The sequence below is a fragment of the Lolium rigidum genome, chromosome 2 (assembly GCF_022539505.1).
Source record: "Lolium rigidum isolate FL_2022 chromosome 2, APGP_CSIRO_Lrig_0.1, whole genome shotgun sequence".
Lineage (NCBI taxonomy): Eukaryota > Viridiplantae > Streptophyta > Magnoliopsida > Poales > Poaceae > Lolium > Lolium rigidum.
This window is the reverse complement of record NC_061509.1, coordinates 15,050,878-15,068,659: the sequence shown is the minus strand read 5'-3', so window position 1 is coordinate 15,068,659 and position 17,782 is coordinate 15,050,878. Positions and strand designations below refer to the sequence as shown.

Genomic DNA, 17,782 nt, shown 5'->3' with positions numbered 1-17,782 from the left:
TTCGGCGGATATCGTCACATGGAGGGAGTATGAAGCTCTTCGTAACGAGATGCGACGTGAATTCCGCACTAAGGATGATGAGCTTAAGGATACGGTTGACGAGATCAAACGGACGTTGGATGCTACTAATATCACCGTCACTTGGATTGGCTGATCAAATGACCGATATACAGCGCACTCTTACCGATATGCGCCTTACTATTGAGAATTTGACTACACAACAACAACAAGACGATGATGAAGATCCTGAGCTTGAAGATGACGCACACAATGCTCGTGGTGGTGCACGGGGCAAAAAAAATGCGAAAATAAAAGGAGACACTGGTTTTCAGAAGGTTGCATACTCGGGTGTGTTCAGCTTATTTGGATCCATGGCGTGCAGGAGTTTGTTCTGTGTGTTTTGGGTGATATGCTTGGTGCACTAGGAGGTCTTTCAGCTTATTTGGATCCATGGCGTGCAGGAGTTTGTTCTGTGTGTTTTGGGTGATATGTATGGTGCGCTTCAGATGCATTTGGCAGGATACTTGTGTCTTCAATCAGGTTGATGGCGTCGAAGACCAAATGGCGCCAAGGACAAGTCAAGCTAGTCGAGAGGGAGGATGTGGTGTGGAAGACTGGCGAGGCTTGAGGATGAAGTCCGGTGATGTTCTTATCTGACGCTACCCTTTTTCTAGCAGACCCTCACGCGTTGGGGACAACGCTTCTTGAAGAAGGGGAGAGATGATATGGATATCCGGGCCTGGTACACTAGGACAGCCATTGATATGATATTTGGGTCTAAGGTTGTACCGGTAGTTTATTATAATCTTGTTATTAGGAGATAATAATGTAGCCAGGTCATGCTTGTGGGCCATCTAGGGTTTTAATAGAGTACGTTTTGACTTGGGCCTCGTCCAAGTCAAACTAGGTTAGGCCCAATAGGGGGCCGGCCGGCCACCTCTCCCTCTCATATAAGGAGATGGCACGGTTAGGGTTTGGGTAGTCTAGTTTTGATTCAGATCATGTAGAACCTTGGGTTCCAGTTATCACCATCCCTGCGGGGTTGGCCCTATGACGGCGTCTCGGACGTTCGTCTAGTTATTCAATAAAGATGTGTGAGTTCTTGAGCTGTCAAGAGTAATCATATGCGCTTGAGTATCCTTGAATCTGTCGAGGAGGTTCAAGATCTATCGGTCCTATGGATCAACAAGGTGCATCGTGAAAGATCGGGACAACAATCCTCATCAGCAACTTTCAAATGTCTCTTCCAAAGTATAACTTGACATATGAGTAAGAAAAAATTACACGGAGAGCACCATGTTAGGTGATAGAAAATGATATTTACATTGTTAATACTCCCTCCGATCCATATTATTTATCTAGAATAGATGTATCTATAATTAAAATATGTTTAGATACATCTATATTAGTGTAAGTAATATGAATCGAAGGGAATATTATTTTCATCAAAAATATGTTTTTCATAAGTTATCACAAGGAAAGTACGAGATTTATAGTGCTTAAAAGGTCAACTTTTGGAATATAGGAATAATTATATTTTAGTGTTTTTCAGAAAAAGTTACACAAACATGTATAAATGTACAAAAAAACATGATTGTGCTAGAAATATTTTGATTTCTTTCAATGTAATGGATCAAATTTCATCAGGTATGACTATTATGACATGCACCGAGTCTCTGCATAGAACTTCAACTTCTACTGATCCTTGTTTTTTCCGATCCCAGAAGAATTCAACGTCTCATCACACATAATTCTGTAATTTTTTTACTATGTTCCTCACACTCCATGAACCAAAGATGCCCTTAACTGCATTTCTCTCATTACAGGAGCTCGTATTTTACTGAACCATTTAGCAGGATCTAACAATAAATTCAGTCCCAAGTACCGAGAAACTATATCATACGGAGTGAGAAGCAAACTTTAGGCATGCTGATTCACCCGTTGGAACGGGAGCAGGGAAAGATCATTCTTACCAACTTGTTGCAACTACCAAAATTGCACACACGACTAGATTTGAGTCTCTGAATTTGCTTACAGCATCTCCTCAAGCGCATGGTCCTCAAGACAATGTCAAAATTGATGATGAAACTGAACTCCTAACATACACACTCACGGACTAGCGCAACAACAATAGCAAGCAAATGAAGTTACAAACCAACCGCTTATGAGTTACAGCATGTAAAGTCCCACATCCAAGTTCCAAGATGAGCCTCTTGATTCATCCAGGTAGTTGGATGCGCCGAAAAAACTAGAATACCTCCTTTTCTTCGCTCTCAAAAACCTAAACAAAAAATAGAATGGTCTGATTTTTCAGCTCATAGACCAACCCAATATGACCGGCCGCTGCTGTTATGAATTGGGGATGGAGACGGCGCCATCAGAGCCCACTCGTACCACACCTGCAAAAGCAGAGAAGATGAGACTCCAATTACAGGATTTATACATCTGAGAATAGACAACAGTGGAGTCCACACTACCTTAGTGGCACCACAGCATCGCCAGAAGTGCACTTCTATGGGTGACTCCGATGGTACGTAGATGGGCTTCCTCAGTGGGAAGAAGATCGGGAACCTGGAAATGCTCATCATATGTCAAAATTAAGAACGATGATGACAGGGCTTGGAAAGGATTGTTGACAGCTTCTAAAATCAGGTTGCCAGCTGCCACTTACCAGCTAAACATGTTTGGTGTACATGTGTTTGGCTCAATCCCGAGATGGACATCTTTATACAGTACAGCATCAAAATATCCAGCAAATCCTGCCAAAATTATGGGACGTGTAAACTTAGAGCTGACACAAATAGCATCTACGAATAAAAAACCCAATGGCAAGTATAGCTGCATACCATGTACAAGGCATGACCCCGTATCTTGTGGTAGTTCAAACTGCAACTTGGTATACCTTTGGTTGGTAGTTTTAGGTGAGAAATTTGGGTGTGTGAAAGAAAAAACCTACACATGTGAGGTGAGCATTAAATGTCGTGATGAAAAAGCTCTCAGGGAAAGGCAATATATCACATAATGTGGTAGGATCACATAATCAATGAAGGACACTGAGCACAAGTGTGGTCTCTCACCTCTTGTGGAGGCGCAAGTCTTGCCACTCGGTGTAGCTTGACAACATATGCAGTTTCAAAATGTGCTATATCTTTGTGCTGTTTGATCTGCACAAACCAAGCCACTTCAAGCTCTATTGAAATTTTACATATATTATGAAAATAGCATAAATTCTTACATCATTGTGTAGTTTGGATGCTGTTACTGGTTGGATAAAACTTGTGTATCTGGAACACATGAAAAAAACACGATGCTGAGGATTGAAAAAATGCAGGGAAGTTGGACCATATAAGAATACAGAAAGGAAAAAGGCCAGTACGAGGAAGGAATAGAAATCCCATCGGGCTTCAAGAACCTCTGGGCACCATCTAGACACTCAGGAGATAATTCGTTATCACCAAAGGATCCAAGCAACTCACTGACCTGTTTCATAATTGCATGTAAGACACACTGTGACAACTTGCTAAAAGATTTGAAATGTCACTTTCCAACAAAGTATCAGCATACCAAAATATCAGCTTTTTCAGGAGCATCCCAGCACCGCATGTCACTAGAGATTATAGTAACCATGCTTTCCCACCCTTCCAATTTGATCAAACTCTGTATCAGTTCCAGAAAATTAATCAGATCATCACTATCTAGGCAGGAAGGCAATAACAGACAACCAACAGAAAAGTAGTTTTAAAATGATTGCATCAATGATCACTGAACTAACAAGCTTCCACACTGTCTAATGGAACAGTTCGAGAACTGAGAATCGAAAATATCCTTTGAACAACTTACATGCAGGGTGATAACAGCGTTAGGATTTTTCTCCACGGCATATACTTTTAACTTGCGACCAGTCTCTTCTGCAGCCTGCATTTAATATGAAAGCATACTCAGACTCCGAGATAATATAAACAGGAAAATAAAAACTTCTACATAGATTACAGATACTCCCTCCGGTTCAAAATAATTATTTTTAGGCAATTATTTTGAACTGGATTGAGTACATTATTTAAACACCAGAAAAATTATCAAGGATTGTCGTAAGTTAATAAGTATCAGGAGAAAAGGACCTCACCTGCAATGATGCTCTTACTAAAGGCCCTCGGCCTGCTCCAACAACCATCAAAACCTTTGTGGAATGGTGAATGAAATTAGATTGGTAAGTTCTAAAAGAACATCAAAAATTAAAACTGTACATTTAAGGGAGTGGTGCAGGAAATAGATTCAGTACTAGAGTTACATTTTGTAGACAATGAGAAGGCACAGAAGAGCTGTTAAAATGATTTCTAATGGTCCCTAGTCTATAAATGTTCTGGCATAACAATGGATTGGCTACAGTTACTGTAGAATATGCAATGCAGAAACAGAATCATGTATATACCGACTCTCAACAAAAACAATTGACTATGAGAATAACCATTTACATGTGAAGTGATTCTGTATCAGTTCTCTTAAAATAACTGCACCATCATGCATCTTCCTGGGAGCAGTGGCTACAGCCATTTTGTATATAGAGAAGAGAAACAGGTTCTAGGCCCAATCTTACCGTCTTAGTTGTGGGGATTTCATCGTCTGAAACCTTATCAACCAAAGCCTTGGCGATGGCTCTTTGATACTGTTAATATGATGTAAAACAAGAAATTATCAATAAGAGTACTAGTGTGAAGAGTAATATTAGACTGGACAGGCAAAAAATAGAATTCCAAACTCCTAGTTAATATAAAGAGGTATGGCTTTTCATCTTCCATTTCTTAACAAAAGCAGGTTCAATAGCCATTAAGCTTAATTGTTAAACAATGTGTGATAAGTGAAGCTTGCATACATAAACCTCAAAAAGGTTGGTATTGTGCCAGTTTTAGTAACTAGCGAACAGAATAGTTGGCTAGTGCCAGTACTTTCTGGGACTACTAACAGTAACTGGTAGAAGAACCATGATGCAATCAATAGTTTGGAAGAAAAAATAAAACAAAATCGGAAAGTTCAATTCAAAAGCTAACTTTGTTCTCACAATATGTTAACAAAAACTGTTCACACGAGTGAAAACAACATTGCTTCTTCAAAATGTATAGCATTAAAAGATAGACAGAAACCTGTGTATATTTCACAGTGTCTTTCTCGAAAGTCTCATAAGTTTGAGCTTCCAAATTATCCATAAGAGGCTGCCAAACAAAAAGAGAAAAGTTATGAGAAAGTGAATGGTACATTGTAATTGAGGAAAACAAGAGCCATATGTCCCATAACTTTGCAAGGAAGCATAATTGCAGGTGATCAGAGCAGTTCAACAAGAAGTGAGGCAGTCATTACCTGGAGAGGAGATTGCAGGAAATCCCTGTAGTTGATCTGGAATAAGGCATTCAACATAATATCAACAAAGATGTCAGTAAACAAGATAAATCACGTGTCATGGAAGAGAAACATTTCGCTAGAGTGGATACCTCGAAGCGTTCCTGTTCAGGAAGTGGATCCATCCTCTGATAGAGGTAGGCGATGTAGTCTAGGTACGGGCTCAATGCATGCCGAGTGGGGGTATCTGGAGCAAAAATTTAGGTATGAAGAAGTGATATTGTAAAGAAAAAACAAGAAGTGGCAAATTTCCCATATTAAAAAGGAGAATATTGAATTTGATCTCTCAAAATTATTTGTGAAGTTAACTTTGTAAATTACGACAGTTAATGTAAATGTACGTGTCAGAAACATTCTTTAGATAACCATGTGTAGTTAAAGACCAGCTGAAGTAACAATTCTAAAAGTTTGCGGGAGTTACCTTCAGTGTGGTTTTCATCAACTCCGAGCACTCCTTCAGATGCTTGGGAAACATTATGGTTTGATCTCCCAGAAATAATAGCCTAAACAACAAATAAAAATTCAGGGCCTCAGGAAGAACACTACACAGTATACAAAAATTACCTCTGAAGCTTAAAACCATATTTGCAAAAGGAGGGCAAGTTGTGTGCTGTGTCATTAATTCAGAAGGCTCTGCTGCTTTGGGGAAAAAAAGGTTGATATAAGGAAGCATAGTAAAGAACTCACCTGAACTGAATGGTTAAAAAATCCAGTAAGCAGAGTCTGATGGCGCTTTGACAAGCAAGGGTAGCCTCTTGCATTTGTTAGAAAAGCCTGCAAATAAAATATTCAATTAGTGATGCAAACACGCAGGGCATATAGTAATACCTGAAGAAAAGGACATGAAATAATAAAGCTGTATGGTTACATCCGTTTGAAGAATTGCAGCCCTTACAGGCTCCCCAAACCACCGCCCTAGGGAATTCATTGATGGCAGTGAGCTCCTGACAAGTGAATAGCCAACATTTGTAAGGAATACCAAAACTACGACATTATAGATGAAATTTCAGTGATATCTTTGCTTGGAAGAAAATGTTTGGTGTAAAAATGCAAGATCACCACTTACAAGATATCCAGTGCTACATACAGTTGACTGCTATGCTCACACAATAGTCTGAACGAATTCCACCATTCCCACGAATCTACTATGTCACTCTGCAATTTAGGAGAACGCGTAGAAAGAGAGTTATGTGGCGCGTGTAAATATATACTATTAATTCTTTAATAGGCACGACCTTTAAGAACACTATAAAATTCCAGACCAATCTGGGTGGACCAAAAGTGTACCGTGGGATTATTATTATTTACTTGGGCTTCATCCGTGGGTTCAGACTTCTCCAGAGGTATCCTAAGCCACAGCTTAATAAAGAAAAGGTGCAGATAAAAGTTAGATGTTAAAAAAAATTATAGAGTGCATACAACACCGGGAAGATGAAATTTGAGACAGAGGAAGGTACCTGCATATTGGTCAGGCCTTGCAAAATATTATTTACAACTCTAGCATAGTTGGCACAGGATGATCTCCTGGGAGGAGGAAGAACGCATGCCTGCAAGGAAATGCGTCAAGATTCACCTCTTTGTATGATGAATAAATTATGTTATTGCAACTACTCCCTCCCTCCATACCAATTTACAGTGCTTATATGCTGCATCTCCTAGCTAATTACGTATGCAACCAATTGATTAAAATTAGTATGATATATGCATTAGGAGCAATGTGATTAGAATTAGACTCCATGAATTATTAGCAATGCGATGGCAAATATACCTGCAAGGAGAGATGGGACGCCCACGCAATCTCCTGCTTGAGGGTGAGCTCCGAGTCCAACCGGAGCTGCGCGTCCTCCGAGTCCAAATCAATCCACTCGCTGATCTTCCCGACGATGTGGCTGCTCCACTGGGACGGGCTGAGAACGAGGTCCGAGGCCGCCACCGGCAGGACGGCGCCGGGCGTGGGCCGGTACTCGGGATCGACCTGAACAGAGCGGGGCGAGTAAGCCTCCGTTTCGGAGGGGGGGCAGAAGACGAGGTGGTAGAGGTGGAGCGCTTACGAGCGGGGCGAGGAGGAAGTCGAAGGCGGAGGAGAGGGAGTGCGAGAGGACGGCGGGGAGGCCGTCGCCGGCGGGGAAGTCGAGCACCTCCACCCCGCAGTAGCGGGAGTCGCTCTTGTCCCCGGCGCGCTGCCCCAGCGGCATGTTCGATGATACGAGCTGCCGGTGGCTGACGCCGCCGCCGCCGGAGGAGGGGAGGTTAGAGGGAGGGTTTCGGCGGCTAGGGTTTAGGGTTTTGGTCGGCGAAGAGGAACGCGCCTCGCTTTGGCGGCTATCTCTGGCTTCACTCTGCTTTGGGGTGTCTTAGGCTGACATGTGGGGATACATAACATAATTAATTTTTCGTATGGAAAAAAATTTCGCATGAAATGCGAACATATCATGATTTTTGAGTCGCCGAGTCAAGTCAAGTCGCCGAGGCTGAGACTCGTGACTTGGTGACTTGACTCAGCGACTAGGGCTTGTATAGTCGCCCTAAGTCGCCATGGCAGTAGAAATGGCACTACAATTTCTCTCATTTGCATTGCCCACTGATAGCATATGAGTAAACTTGGCCTGTTATCTATCCCAGCCAGGCCAGCCAGGCCCAGCACGGCCCAACTAACCACTCGGACCCTCACTCTCGCTTGCTAAACCTAGCGGCCACCACGTGAAGTCATGAATCCTCCTAGCGCCGCCGGCCGGCGGCCACCACGCGGCCTCGCTCGAGCCTCTCCCCTCGTACCCTCTCCTTCCTCTCGCGCCGCCGGCGGCGGCCGGCGGCGGACGGAGGCGGCCGGCCTCGCGGCCTCGGCCGCGCGACCCTCTCCTTCCTCCTACCGCCGCCGGCCTTGCAACCTCCGAGCTCTGCACTTTCTCCCCCTTTCTCTGCGAAATCCGGTGGCGGCTCGAGCCTCTCCTCCTGAGCCGCTGTATAGTCGCAGGAAGTCGCCGTTGAGCCAGTGACGTGGCGCGACTTGCTCCGTGAGTCAAGTCGCCTGCGCGACCCAGCCACGCCACGACGACTCGGCGATTAGTCGGCGATTAGTCGCCGATTAGTCGGCGACTCAAAAACCATGGAACATATAGTCACCTATTTCCTCTTATCCAAATTTATTAAGTCCACTTTATCTAGATAGGCATGTATGTACTCTACAAACTTAACTAGAATACATGTGAATCTAAATAAAGCTGAATCAACTAATATGAAAGGAGGGAGTACATGAAATCGCTCCAAAATACGAACTCTTTCTCTCGAGAAAAGTATGAGTTGTACGAAGACAAGTAAAGGTGATGCAACAAGATGAGGAATTAGATCTAGCAATAAGATGCAACAAAGAAAAGCGGTAAAAAGCTACAGAGACAAAATATTCTTACGGATTGTCCTGACTGGTCGACAACCATCTTACCAAAAGCAGCTCCTTTAATACAACTTTACTTGAATTATAAAACAAACCAATCTGTAATTAATTGGATAAACTAGCAAAGAATAAAAAGATGGCTCGAAATTTGCTTTCGAGAAAGCAAAAAAAAAATCTTACTCCCTCCATCTATAAAATGATGTCGAAGATTTGTGTGAATTCGAACAAATCTATACACTAAATAGTGTCTAGATATATCGAAATTTAGATAAACTTGTGGCATCCTTTTATGGAAGGACGACAATATCATTATGCAATGTCATTTACAAAAGTGTGATCGTCGACACCTTTGAGATTGACTTGACTTGGTCTTCCTCTATAACATGTTTTACTTTTTATCTTTTCTTCCAATCTCTAGATGCGGGAAGATCCGGTTAAGAAAAGCTATCTAGAAAGGTGTTATTGATTGATGCTCAACTAAGCTCAACTTCGTTTCCTCTCAAATATTTTCACAAAAATGAGAGAGTGAGAATTCTTTAAAAACGGAACATATCTCAAATTTAGAATTTTCTCAAAGTCATGACCCTGGCGAGGTTAGGGCATGTGCAATGGTTGATAAGACCCGTCTTATGTTAACATGCCACTTAATTTAGATATATGTCAGTAAAACATAATGTACTAAATTTGTGGTGACATAAATTATGCTAGGAGATCAACTCTTAATTAAGAGATGACACACCTTTTTTCAACTCTCTTTTTCTTCCAACTCAACGTTTATCTCTTTTTTCAACTTTCTCTTTTTTCCAACTAAACGTTTATCCTACATAGCACTGCTAAGATATCGCCATTGTACATGCTCTTATATACACATGTGTCAAAAATGAGTTGTTGATACGAAAGTCATTAGTCGGTACCAACGCTAGTACTACTAGTAGTTCAGCCACAACGCAAATTATTTGAAACAAAACATTTCTTGTGGTTAATTAAGGAGTGAACCCTTTTAGAACACACATGTTATTATTTCTCAAAGAAGAATGGAAAATGACACAAATTTGTCGAAGAAGAATTTTAAAAAATGCACCAGCCGGGAATCGAACCCGGGTCTGTACCGTGGCAGGGTACTATTCTACCACTAGACCACTGGTGCTTGGATGGCAAATAATTTCTAAAATGGTATAGGTACTTTGATGTGAATCTTTCGTAGGGAAAAAATGTCAGTGCAGTTATATAACTCGTCAACCAATCTTTATACACACATGCTACTTCGATAGACATGCATCATTATAGTCCATATCTAAAGTTGAAATCTGGGAAGCTGAGTTTCATTACAGATGATGAACTGCCGAATCAGCAAGAGAAATTCAGAGAACAGACCAAGTAAGCTGAACTTCAACGGTGAAATAGCTTGTGTGCAACCATGAGAAATTCGTGTGAGAAAAGCTGGGTTTCTGTTGCAAATATGTAGTCACGTCTATGCAAGGCGTAAGATTGTTCGATTTTGTTGCACTGCATCGACAAGGGTACAAAGATTCAGCTGCGCAAGGAAATAACGACCTGCTCCATATACACCTGTGTTTTGGAATTTGTTTTTGCAGAGATGAATGACTAGGTGAGGTAGCTAGATCACTTGGTCGTCGTCGTCCAGCGAGTACAAGGCCTCCGGCCGGCCGTCCTCCAGCGCGCGCACGCGCCTCCGTATCCTTCGCAAGGCGCCCTCCACAGCGATGTCCACCGCGTCCATGCCCATCTCCTCGCTGCCGTGCCGGCGGTAAACCACCCTGGGTGCCAGGTCCAGCAACCGTTCCCGCATCCTCGCCACCTCCTCCTCCGGCACGGCCGCCAGGGTCTCCACGATCTGCACTCCGCCCAGCACCACCGCGTCCTTGGGTATGGTGACCGAGAACTCGTCGTACGTCCCGGGGGGCAGGTGCCACCCGTACTGCGTCCTGGCCGACGCGTTCTCGAAGAACACCGGCACGCACCCGGCCACGATCGCGTCGAACGTCGACCGCCGCGTCGGCGTGTCCCCCGGCGGCTGGAGGCAGAACCTGGCCTTGAGCATGGGCCGCATGTAGCGGATCGGGTCGAGCGCGCACGCGCCGGAGCAGTCGACAAGGTTGCAGACGTCGAGGGTGCGGTTGGCGCACTCGGCGAGGATGGAGCCGCGGATGTTGGGCCGGGACGGCTTGGACACGGTGCCGGCGTAGAGCATGAGCGTCGGGCGGCGGGAGCGGCGCGCGCGGGCGATCCAGGCGCGGAGACGCGGGAGGGAGGACGGGTGGAAGGACGTCGGGTGCGGCACGGCGTGCTCCTGCCACGGCCACGCGCGGGACTCGATGGTGAGGAAGGTGAAGTTGTCGAACTCCGGGCGGCGGAGCAAGGAGGTGCTGCCCCAGAGCCTCGGGTCGGTGTCCGGCGGCTGCGAGTAGTCCCAGGCGGGGCCGGCGAGGACGAGGAAGTGGTCGTGCCCGTGGCGGCGCGCGAGGACGCGCGGGCGGTCGCCGGCCAGGAACTGCGCCAGGGGCACGCCGTGGACGCCGGAGAAGTTGAGCATGGCTGGCTCGAGGACGAAGGGGAGCGCGTCCAGCGCGGCGTAGTAGGGGAGGAAGACGGCATCGGCGCGGTCAGGGTCGTCGACGAGGCAGCGGTGATCAAGAAGGCGGCGGTGGAAGAAGGGCTCGAGGAGGCGCGCGTCGGTGCGGTACCATGACCGGGTGCGGTTGTGGGTGCGCGGGCCGAGGCCGTGGTTGGCGAGCGAGGAGCAGGAGGGGGTGGCGGAGGGGTGGTCGGCCAGCGGGAAGGCGGTGTCGCAGTGCCGGAGGAGGTCCGTGTTGAAGCGGGCTGGGAGCTGGCGGATGTGGACGCGGCGGCCGGCGCACGCGTCCGGGTCCGGCGTGGCCGCTGTGGCGGAGGCGATGATGATCAGGAGGAAGAAGAGGAGACGGCGCGACATTGTTGGATCGATCCCGTTCTTCTCTATCTCCTCTCTCTAGGAAGAGCAGATCGAACGTGCTAAAATAACTGCCAAACAAACCGTTGTATAGAATAACAGTTCTTTTTTTTCACTGCGCAGTTTGACTTCTGAAATTGTGAAATTCGTTCGTACATGATAGTTTTGCCTTTTCGGAAAACATTTTCGAAATTTTGTGAAAATTCAGTTGGTCGGTGCCCTCGCTATTCCTACTACTCCGTACATCATAACCGTACCAGTCAAACAGTTGTTGGATGCATGCAGCATATGACAAAGGAAAGCAGATCTGGGCCCGAAATATGGCGCCCACGGTAACATTCTTTGACTCTTTCATGTGGCAGATCGAAGATACTCATGTGTGCACGTAGTTTAAGATACTCCATTAATTTACCTACAAAATATAAATTGTATGTCTAAAATAACTATATCATTAGATTCGTATTTAAAAAGGTTTCCCAATGATGTATATAGTTTATATTTTATTGATCAAAATGATGGTTAAAGTAGTTTTCTTAAACTATGTGCACGCTAATTAAACTGACCCGGAGGAAGTCGCTATGCTATATTACCTCCATCCCAAAAGCTTAAGGCTTTTAAAAAAAAAAGTTAAACTAAGTAAAATTTAACCAAAATTTTCGAACAATCTATCAACAAATATAACATTTTGTAGATCGAAAAGTGTCTTTGGCTCTTGGGCACGAGTGCTCCTGCTTAAAAAAATAGAAAATCATGCATATTTTTTTCAAAAAATCTAAAAATAAATCTGAACATAGTAAATGATGCAACCTCCAAGCCTGTAAAATTTTAATATGAAATTCTTCGCAAAAAAGACAAAATCTTTTGAGATTTGGAGATTTAAAATATGCATACCTAGATGCACACGTTGTAATTTTTGTGTTGAACAGAATATTTTGTATTTGAAATTTAAATTTTGCATATTTATGGGATAATTCATTGGCTACACCACAATTTTTTTCTAATTGTTTTGAAACACGTAAGTGTGATTTATTTTTAAACGGCAGGAGCACTGGTTCCCAGGAGCCAAAAATCTCTATCCTTTGTAGATACCACACGAAAATATATTTCATTATTTATTTAATTATATTAATTTTGTATTTTGCATGTTAATGATTTTTGGTAAAATCTTAGTCAAACTTAGCATAGTTTGACTTTCTAAAAATAATATAAGCCTTAACATTTGGGATTAAGGTAGTAGAGGCAATTCCGCTTCAAGTAGGAGACATCAACTTTCTGCGTCCTCTCTGTTTTAACACTGTTTTTAGTGATTTCTTTAGTAGTAGCTCGGAAATTTGTTGTCATATTGGAGCCACCACTTGGTATGTCGTACGCAGGGTCAATGAGAGGCAACAAATACGTATGATCATGGTTAGGCATACCCGCACTAAATGAAGGTGGAGATGATGTTTCTGGTGGAAGAAGCAAAATTTCGGCACGAAGTCTTTGACCTGCGTTGGGATGAATAGAAGCAAAAGGAAATATGTTTTCATCAAAAATTACATCGCAACAAATATACATGCCCGGTGGAGACGTCGAGGCATTTTACACTTGTGTGAAGCGGACTATAGCCGAGAAAAACACGCCGTTTGGAATGGAAAGTAAGTTTGCATTTGTTGTAGGAGCGGAGAGCCGGAGACTTGGCCAGCATGCACAACCGAAAATACGAAGAGAGGTGTAATTGGGTGTAATATTAACGAGTTTTCGGATGGTTTGGCAAGGTTGAGAACTTTTTTTAGGGAGAAGGTTGATGAGAAATGTCGCGGTGAGGAAAGCTTCATTCCAAAATTTAAGCTGCATAGATGCATTGGCAAGCAAGGAGAGACCAACTTAACCATATGACCATGTTTACGCTATGCAGAGCCATTTTGTTGGTGGGCATGAGAGCATGAAACGTGGTGAGTGATGCTTGTTTTTTTGAAAGAAAGAGTTAAGTTTCTCATATTCGACACCTCAATAAAGTTTGCGTAGTGAAAATTTTGCGACTAAATTTGCGCTCAACATATTGTTGGAAATTAAGGAAGAATTTGTAAACATCGGAACCTTTCTTAAGCGAGATAAATACATGTGAACTTGCTAAAACCATCAATAAAGATTACATAGTACGAATGTTTTGCCAAGCGAAGTGGGAGCCGGTCCCCGTACATCGAGAAAAATTTGTTCGAAGGAACATCGGAAAGAGTAGTAGAAGTGGGATATGGCAATTTGTGGCTTTTAGCTTGTTGACATGGATCACAAACATATTGATTTATTTCATGAGAATTAGGTAGATTATGATGATGAAGGATTTATCGAACAATAAACGAACAAGGGTGGCCTAGTAAATGATGCCACGTGGATGAAAAAGTCTTGAGTGTGACGAAGGCGTGCTTGGAGGACTCGGTGGAGATATGCATGAGAGGATACAAGCCACCGTGGCATTGACTTTTAAAAATGATTTGCTTTGCGGCCTCAAAACTTTTATCAAGAAAGAGAATGGATGAAATTCAACAAAAGCATCATTATAAAGAGCGATTTTACGAGTGGACAATAAAATTTTGGAATCTCTAGGCACACAAAAATATTACGAATATGAATAATAAGTTTTATGCCATGCTATAAATGTATTAAGCGGAAACATTAATGCACGAGTGATTACACCCAAGTGCAGGGATCACCGAAGTACAATTCGATAAACCCAGGAGGAGCTGAAGGTAAACTATCTATTTTCTAAAGCCATATAACCCACTTATATGGCCTTCTATGCAAATCTAGGAGATATGGTGTGTGTGCGTAGAGGTTTTTACTAGAAACTATACATGCTGAAATTAAAATGCAAAAAGTAAAATACAAAACAAGTAAAGTGCAATAAAGTTAAATGCAATGAAGTGAAGTGAAGTGGAGTAACTCAAGAGAGCAAGTGTTTAGGAAAATTGCTATTTTATTTGTGTGGCTATCACGATTAATAAAACTCATTTTAGTCTTTTTGTGTTTCTTCTAGAGAGGAGCCATAGATAGGTGTAGCCATACACATGTCCAAGTACATCCCTAGTGATTGATCCTAAGGCCATTGGAATGTGCAAACAAAGGATTTATTAAAACATGAATCTAAGAATGTCCAACCACCGTTGTAAGTTTAAAGGTCCCCATAATTGGACCCCCGTTAATATGCATCTAAGAATCGGGACAAGGTTTTTGTCGCTTCCGCTATCCCTCACCCTGTCAACATGCAACGGTGATGATCTTATGCATCCCATTGACATATGTGTGCACTCATACATCAATACATATTAGACCATCATAGAAGATAACAAATACTTGTAAGCAACCAACAACAAACTATATAACAATTGTCATGAACAATTCACTACTCAAACATCAACATAGATATATATATATATATAATGCGATCATGAGAAAATAATATATTGAATCATACATCATGTTTGCCAAGAGATTGCAAAGGGGATGGTGAAGAGTTGCTGTATATGTTGATGAAGATGATGAAGATGGTGCTAACGTCCTCACCGGAGGGGGGTGGAGTCCGCCGGAGGTGATTCCGGCAGAGTTTCCCCCCTCCGATCTCCGCCGGCAGCGGCGTGCTGACTCTGTTTCTGTGTTTTTGATCTACGCTGCCGTAGCCTCGACAAAACCCCCCGGGGTCATATATATAGTAGTTTTTAAGGCAAAACAAGTCGGTTCGCGAAAAGATGAGGCGAAACGAACGCTCGAGGGCCGAAAGAGGCCTGGTGGCACGACCTCCGCCGCCATCTCTCTTTCCCAGCCTGTTGACTTCCTAGTGGCCCACTTTATCTCATTTTGTTCGTCTCAAAAATTCCGAAGCGTGGCCCCTGACCTTGCATTCTTTGGAGTCCCATAGCTCTTGAAAAGTCAAAAACTCTAAAAAGAGCGTTTCCTGCCAAACAGAAATAGAACCGGAGGAGGGGGATTGTTTAGAAAATCCCCTAAAACATCATAAAACATGAGGATAACATTATATAAGATGCAAATATGTTGTAATATGTTGCAATAAAGTGTAAAGTTCATGTATGCATTTTACATGCATCAACGTGTGGTATGTAAATAAAGCTTTGTCCCTAGTAAAATAGCCCATTGATTAATAACATGATCAAGGTTTCCTGATCATGGACAACAACGATTAATAATGGAGTCATTTTGTTGGATGAATTACGTGATGAACTCACGCCCATATAAGGTATTGCAATGTGATCATGTCACAAAGTTCGGAATTGCAATACTAAGATGAAATGTTGTGACCTAATCTTTAGACCATTCGATTATATTTAATCACTATCACCGGCGGCTGCTTAGACATCATCAATTGCTACTCCATAACACGGTGAGTTGAGGCGTATGTGTCAACAGCGAGACTTGTACATCGGCGTGACAGAGAAATACCATGGGCCCACTCGGTGATATTATATCAACATCGCTTGCAAGCTTGTGACTAGGTCATGAGGATATGATATCATAGGAACGAGTTGAATATGTTTGTCGGTAACAAGATCGAACAAGGTATACATGATACCGAAGATCAAGTCACTAGTACCGAACTTCTACATAGAGCCGGTTTTGGTCCATAGTCCTAAGGCGGTTTTGCTATTGGGCTCAAAGCCTTGGTCTCTACCAGCATGTCACCCTGAGACGGTTCTTGTTCCGCCTCAAACAATAACACTAACGATCCTAGACAGCAGAGAAAGCTTGATTGGAGCTAAGAACTATTTATAAAGGATCCCTTCCACTCTTGTGTGGAAAGATCTTTCTTCGTTCAGTCCAGTCTGATTTAAAACGTGTCGTCTACTATTATAGGGGCTGTCGTTAGGGTCACTCCTTCTTATGCCGGGAGATGGCAGTTATCTATATTTAAAAATAATAAATAATATGGGTGTGATTGTCATCACAATCGAGTGATCGAGTAGGTTCATCTCTATTCAGATAGACCCCATAAGCATGGCCATTCCCTTCCCCTAGTAGCAAAAACCCATTAGAGGTTTGATTCTCAAAAGAAGACATACCAGAAGCTCGAAATTCCTACTCGCCAGGTGGCTTTATCAATTTTCGTTTCAAAATAGGCAAAAAAAGGGTGTCAAAAGTAGAAGTATCATATCTTCTTAAGGAGCCCAACTCTAGCTAGATAATAAGAGGATTAGGTTTTGGCAGGATGCGAGGTGCCAACTTATTAAGCACGAGAGTCGTAAGATCCCGGTTATAGAAGAAGAGTAGGCCAATCCCAATCTTAGGCTGCAACAAACAAGGAAATCGCAATCCAAAATCCCTATATACGATAGATTCCGGGCACCTTGCTACATGACACTTGTCTCGCATTGCATTACTGACTGCTTCTTCTTCTGATTTCTTTGCTTTGATGATGCCCTTGTCCCAAAGAGAGTTCTTCAGCTGAAGAGTACTTTGGCACCGGCACCCTAGAACAGAGTCGACTATGAACTTATTTATATAGGAAAGTTTATATAAAGCCCAAGGGTTAAGACGAAGGAAGGTATTGTTCTAGCTCTACCGACCTATTCTCATCAAAGAGAGGGTGGATGTAATGTTTTGCAACAGGAAGCGGAAGAAAGTAGATTTATGGCAGGTGCAACGCGTCCAACCTAATAATACGATGGCAAGCGAGGGTCACATTTCTTGAGTATCGGGCTGGTTAACATAATAGAAATGAAAGTCCCTAACAAAGCTGTACAACGGCATCTTCCCGATTAGCCGGTGTCTTCTCTTGGTTAAATCGAATACTTTCTTATCCTGGCAAGTAGGAATTAATAGTTTCGAGTTTCTTTTTTTTGAGAATCAAACCCTTTCTGCTTCCTATATTTTCCCGGATTCAACTAATAAGAAGCACCCTCTTGCGAGAGAAAGTCCGATCTACAGAACCGCAAAATAGATGTCATTTTCTGTTTTCTTAGCTAATGTAAGACCTTCATCCGGCAGAAAAAAGCCAAAGGGAGTTCAAGGTGCGTCCTAAAATTAAGTAAAAGGTTGTGTGCGCTTTGTGCGAGATCATC

At 43.0% G+C, this 17,782-nt stretch overlaps 2 protein-coding genes and 1 non-coding gene across 3 annotated transcripts; all 3 read right to left on the bottom strand.

Annotated features, from left to right (window-relative positions):
- Window positions 1-2,266: 2,266 nt before the first annotated feature.
- Window positions 2,267-7,586, bottom strand: LOC124689242 (protein arginine N-methyltransferase 5-like). The gene is made up of 22 exons (XM_047222798.1): window positions 7,443-7,586; window positions 7,160-7,366; window positions 6,849-6,938; window positions 6,679-6,750; window positions 6,458-6,546; window positions 6,260-6,335; window positions 6,079-6,165; window positions 5,813-5,894; window positions 5,484-5,578; window positions 5,353-5,388; window positions 5,139-5,207; window positions 4,595-4,663; window positions 4,124-4,177; window positions 3,841-3,915; window positions 3,565-3,657; window positions 3,377-3,480; window positions 3,236-3,284; window positions 3,078-3,164; window positions 2,847-2,952; window positions 2,672-2,759; window positions 2,478-2,571; window positions 2,267-2,399 (listed from the first exon to the last, which is right to left on the bottom strand). The coding sequence occupies exons 1-22, from the start codon at window positions 7,584-7,586 to the stop codon at window positions 2,316-2,318; spliced, it is 1,950 nt and encodes a 649-aa protein (XP_047078754.1). The 3' UTR covers window positions 2,267-2,315.
- A 2,272-nt stretch (window positions 7,587-9,858) lies between these two features.
- On the bottom strand, window positions 9,859-9,929 carry TRNAG-GCC. Its single transcript has one exon. It is a non-coding gene; the product is annotated as a tRNA-Gly (tRNA).
- Window positions 9,930-10,400: 471 nt separating this feature from the next.
- On the bottom strand, window positions 10,401-11,735 carry LOC124689241 (probable xyloglucan galactosyltransferase GT19). The gene has a single exon (XM_047222797.1). It carries the CDS (start codon window positions 11,733-11,735, stop codon window positions 10,401-10,403), a length of 1,335 nt encoding a protein of 444 aa, XP_047078753.1.
- Window positions 11,736-17,782: the final 6,047 nt, after the last annotated feature.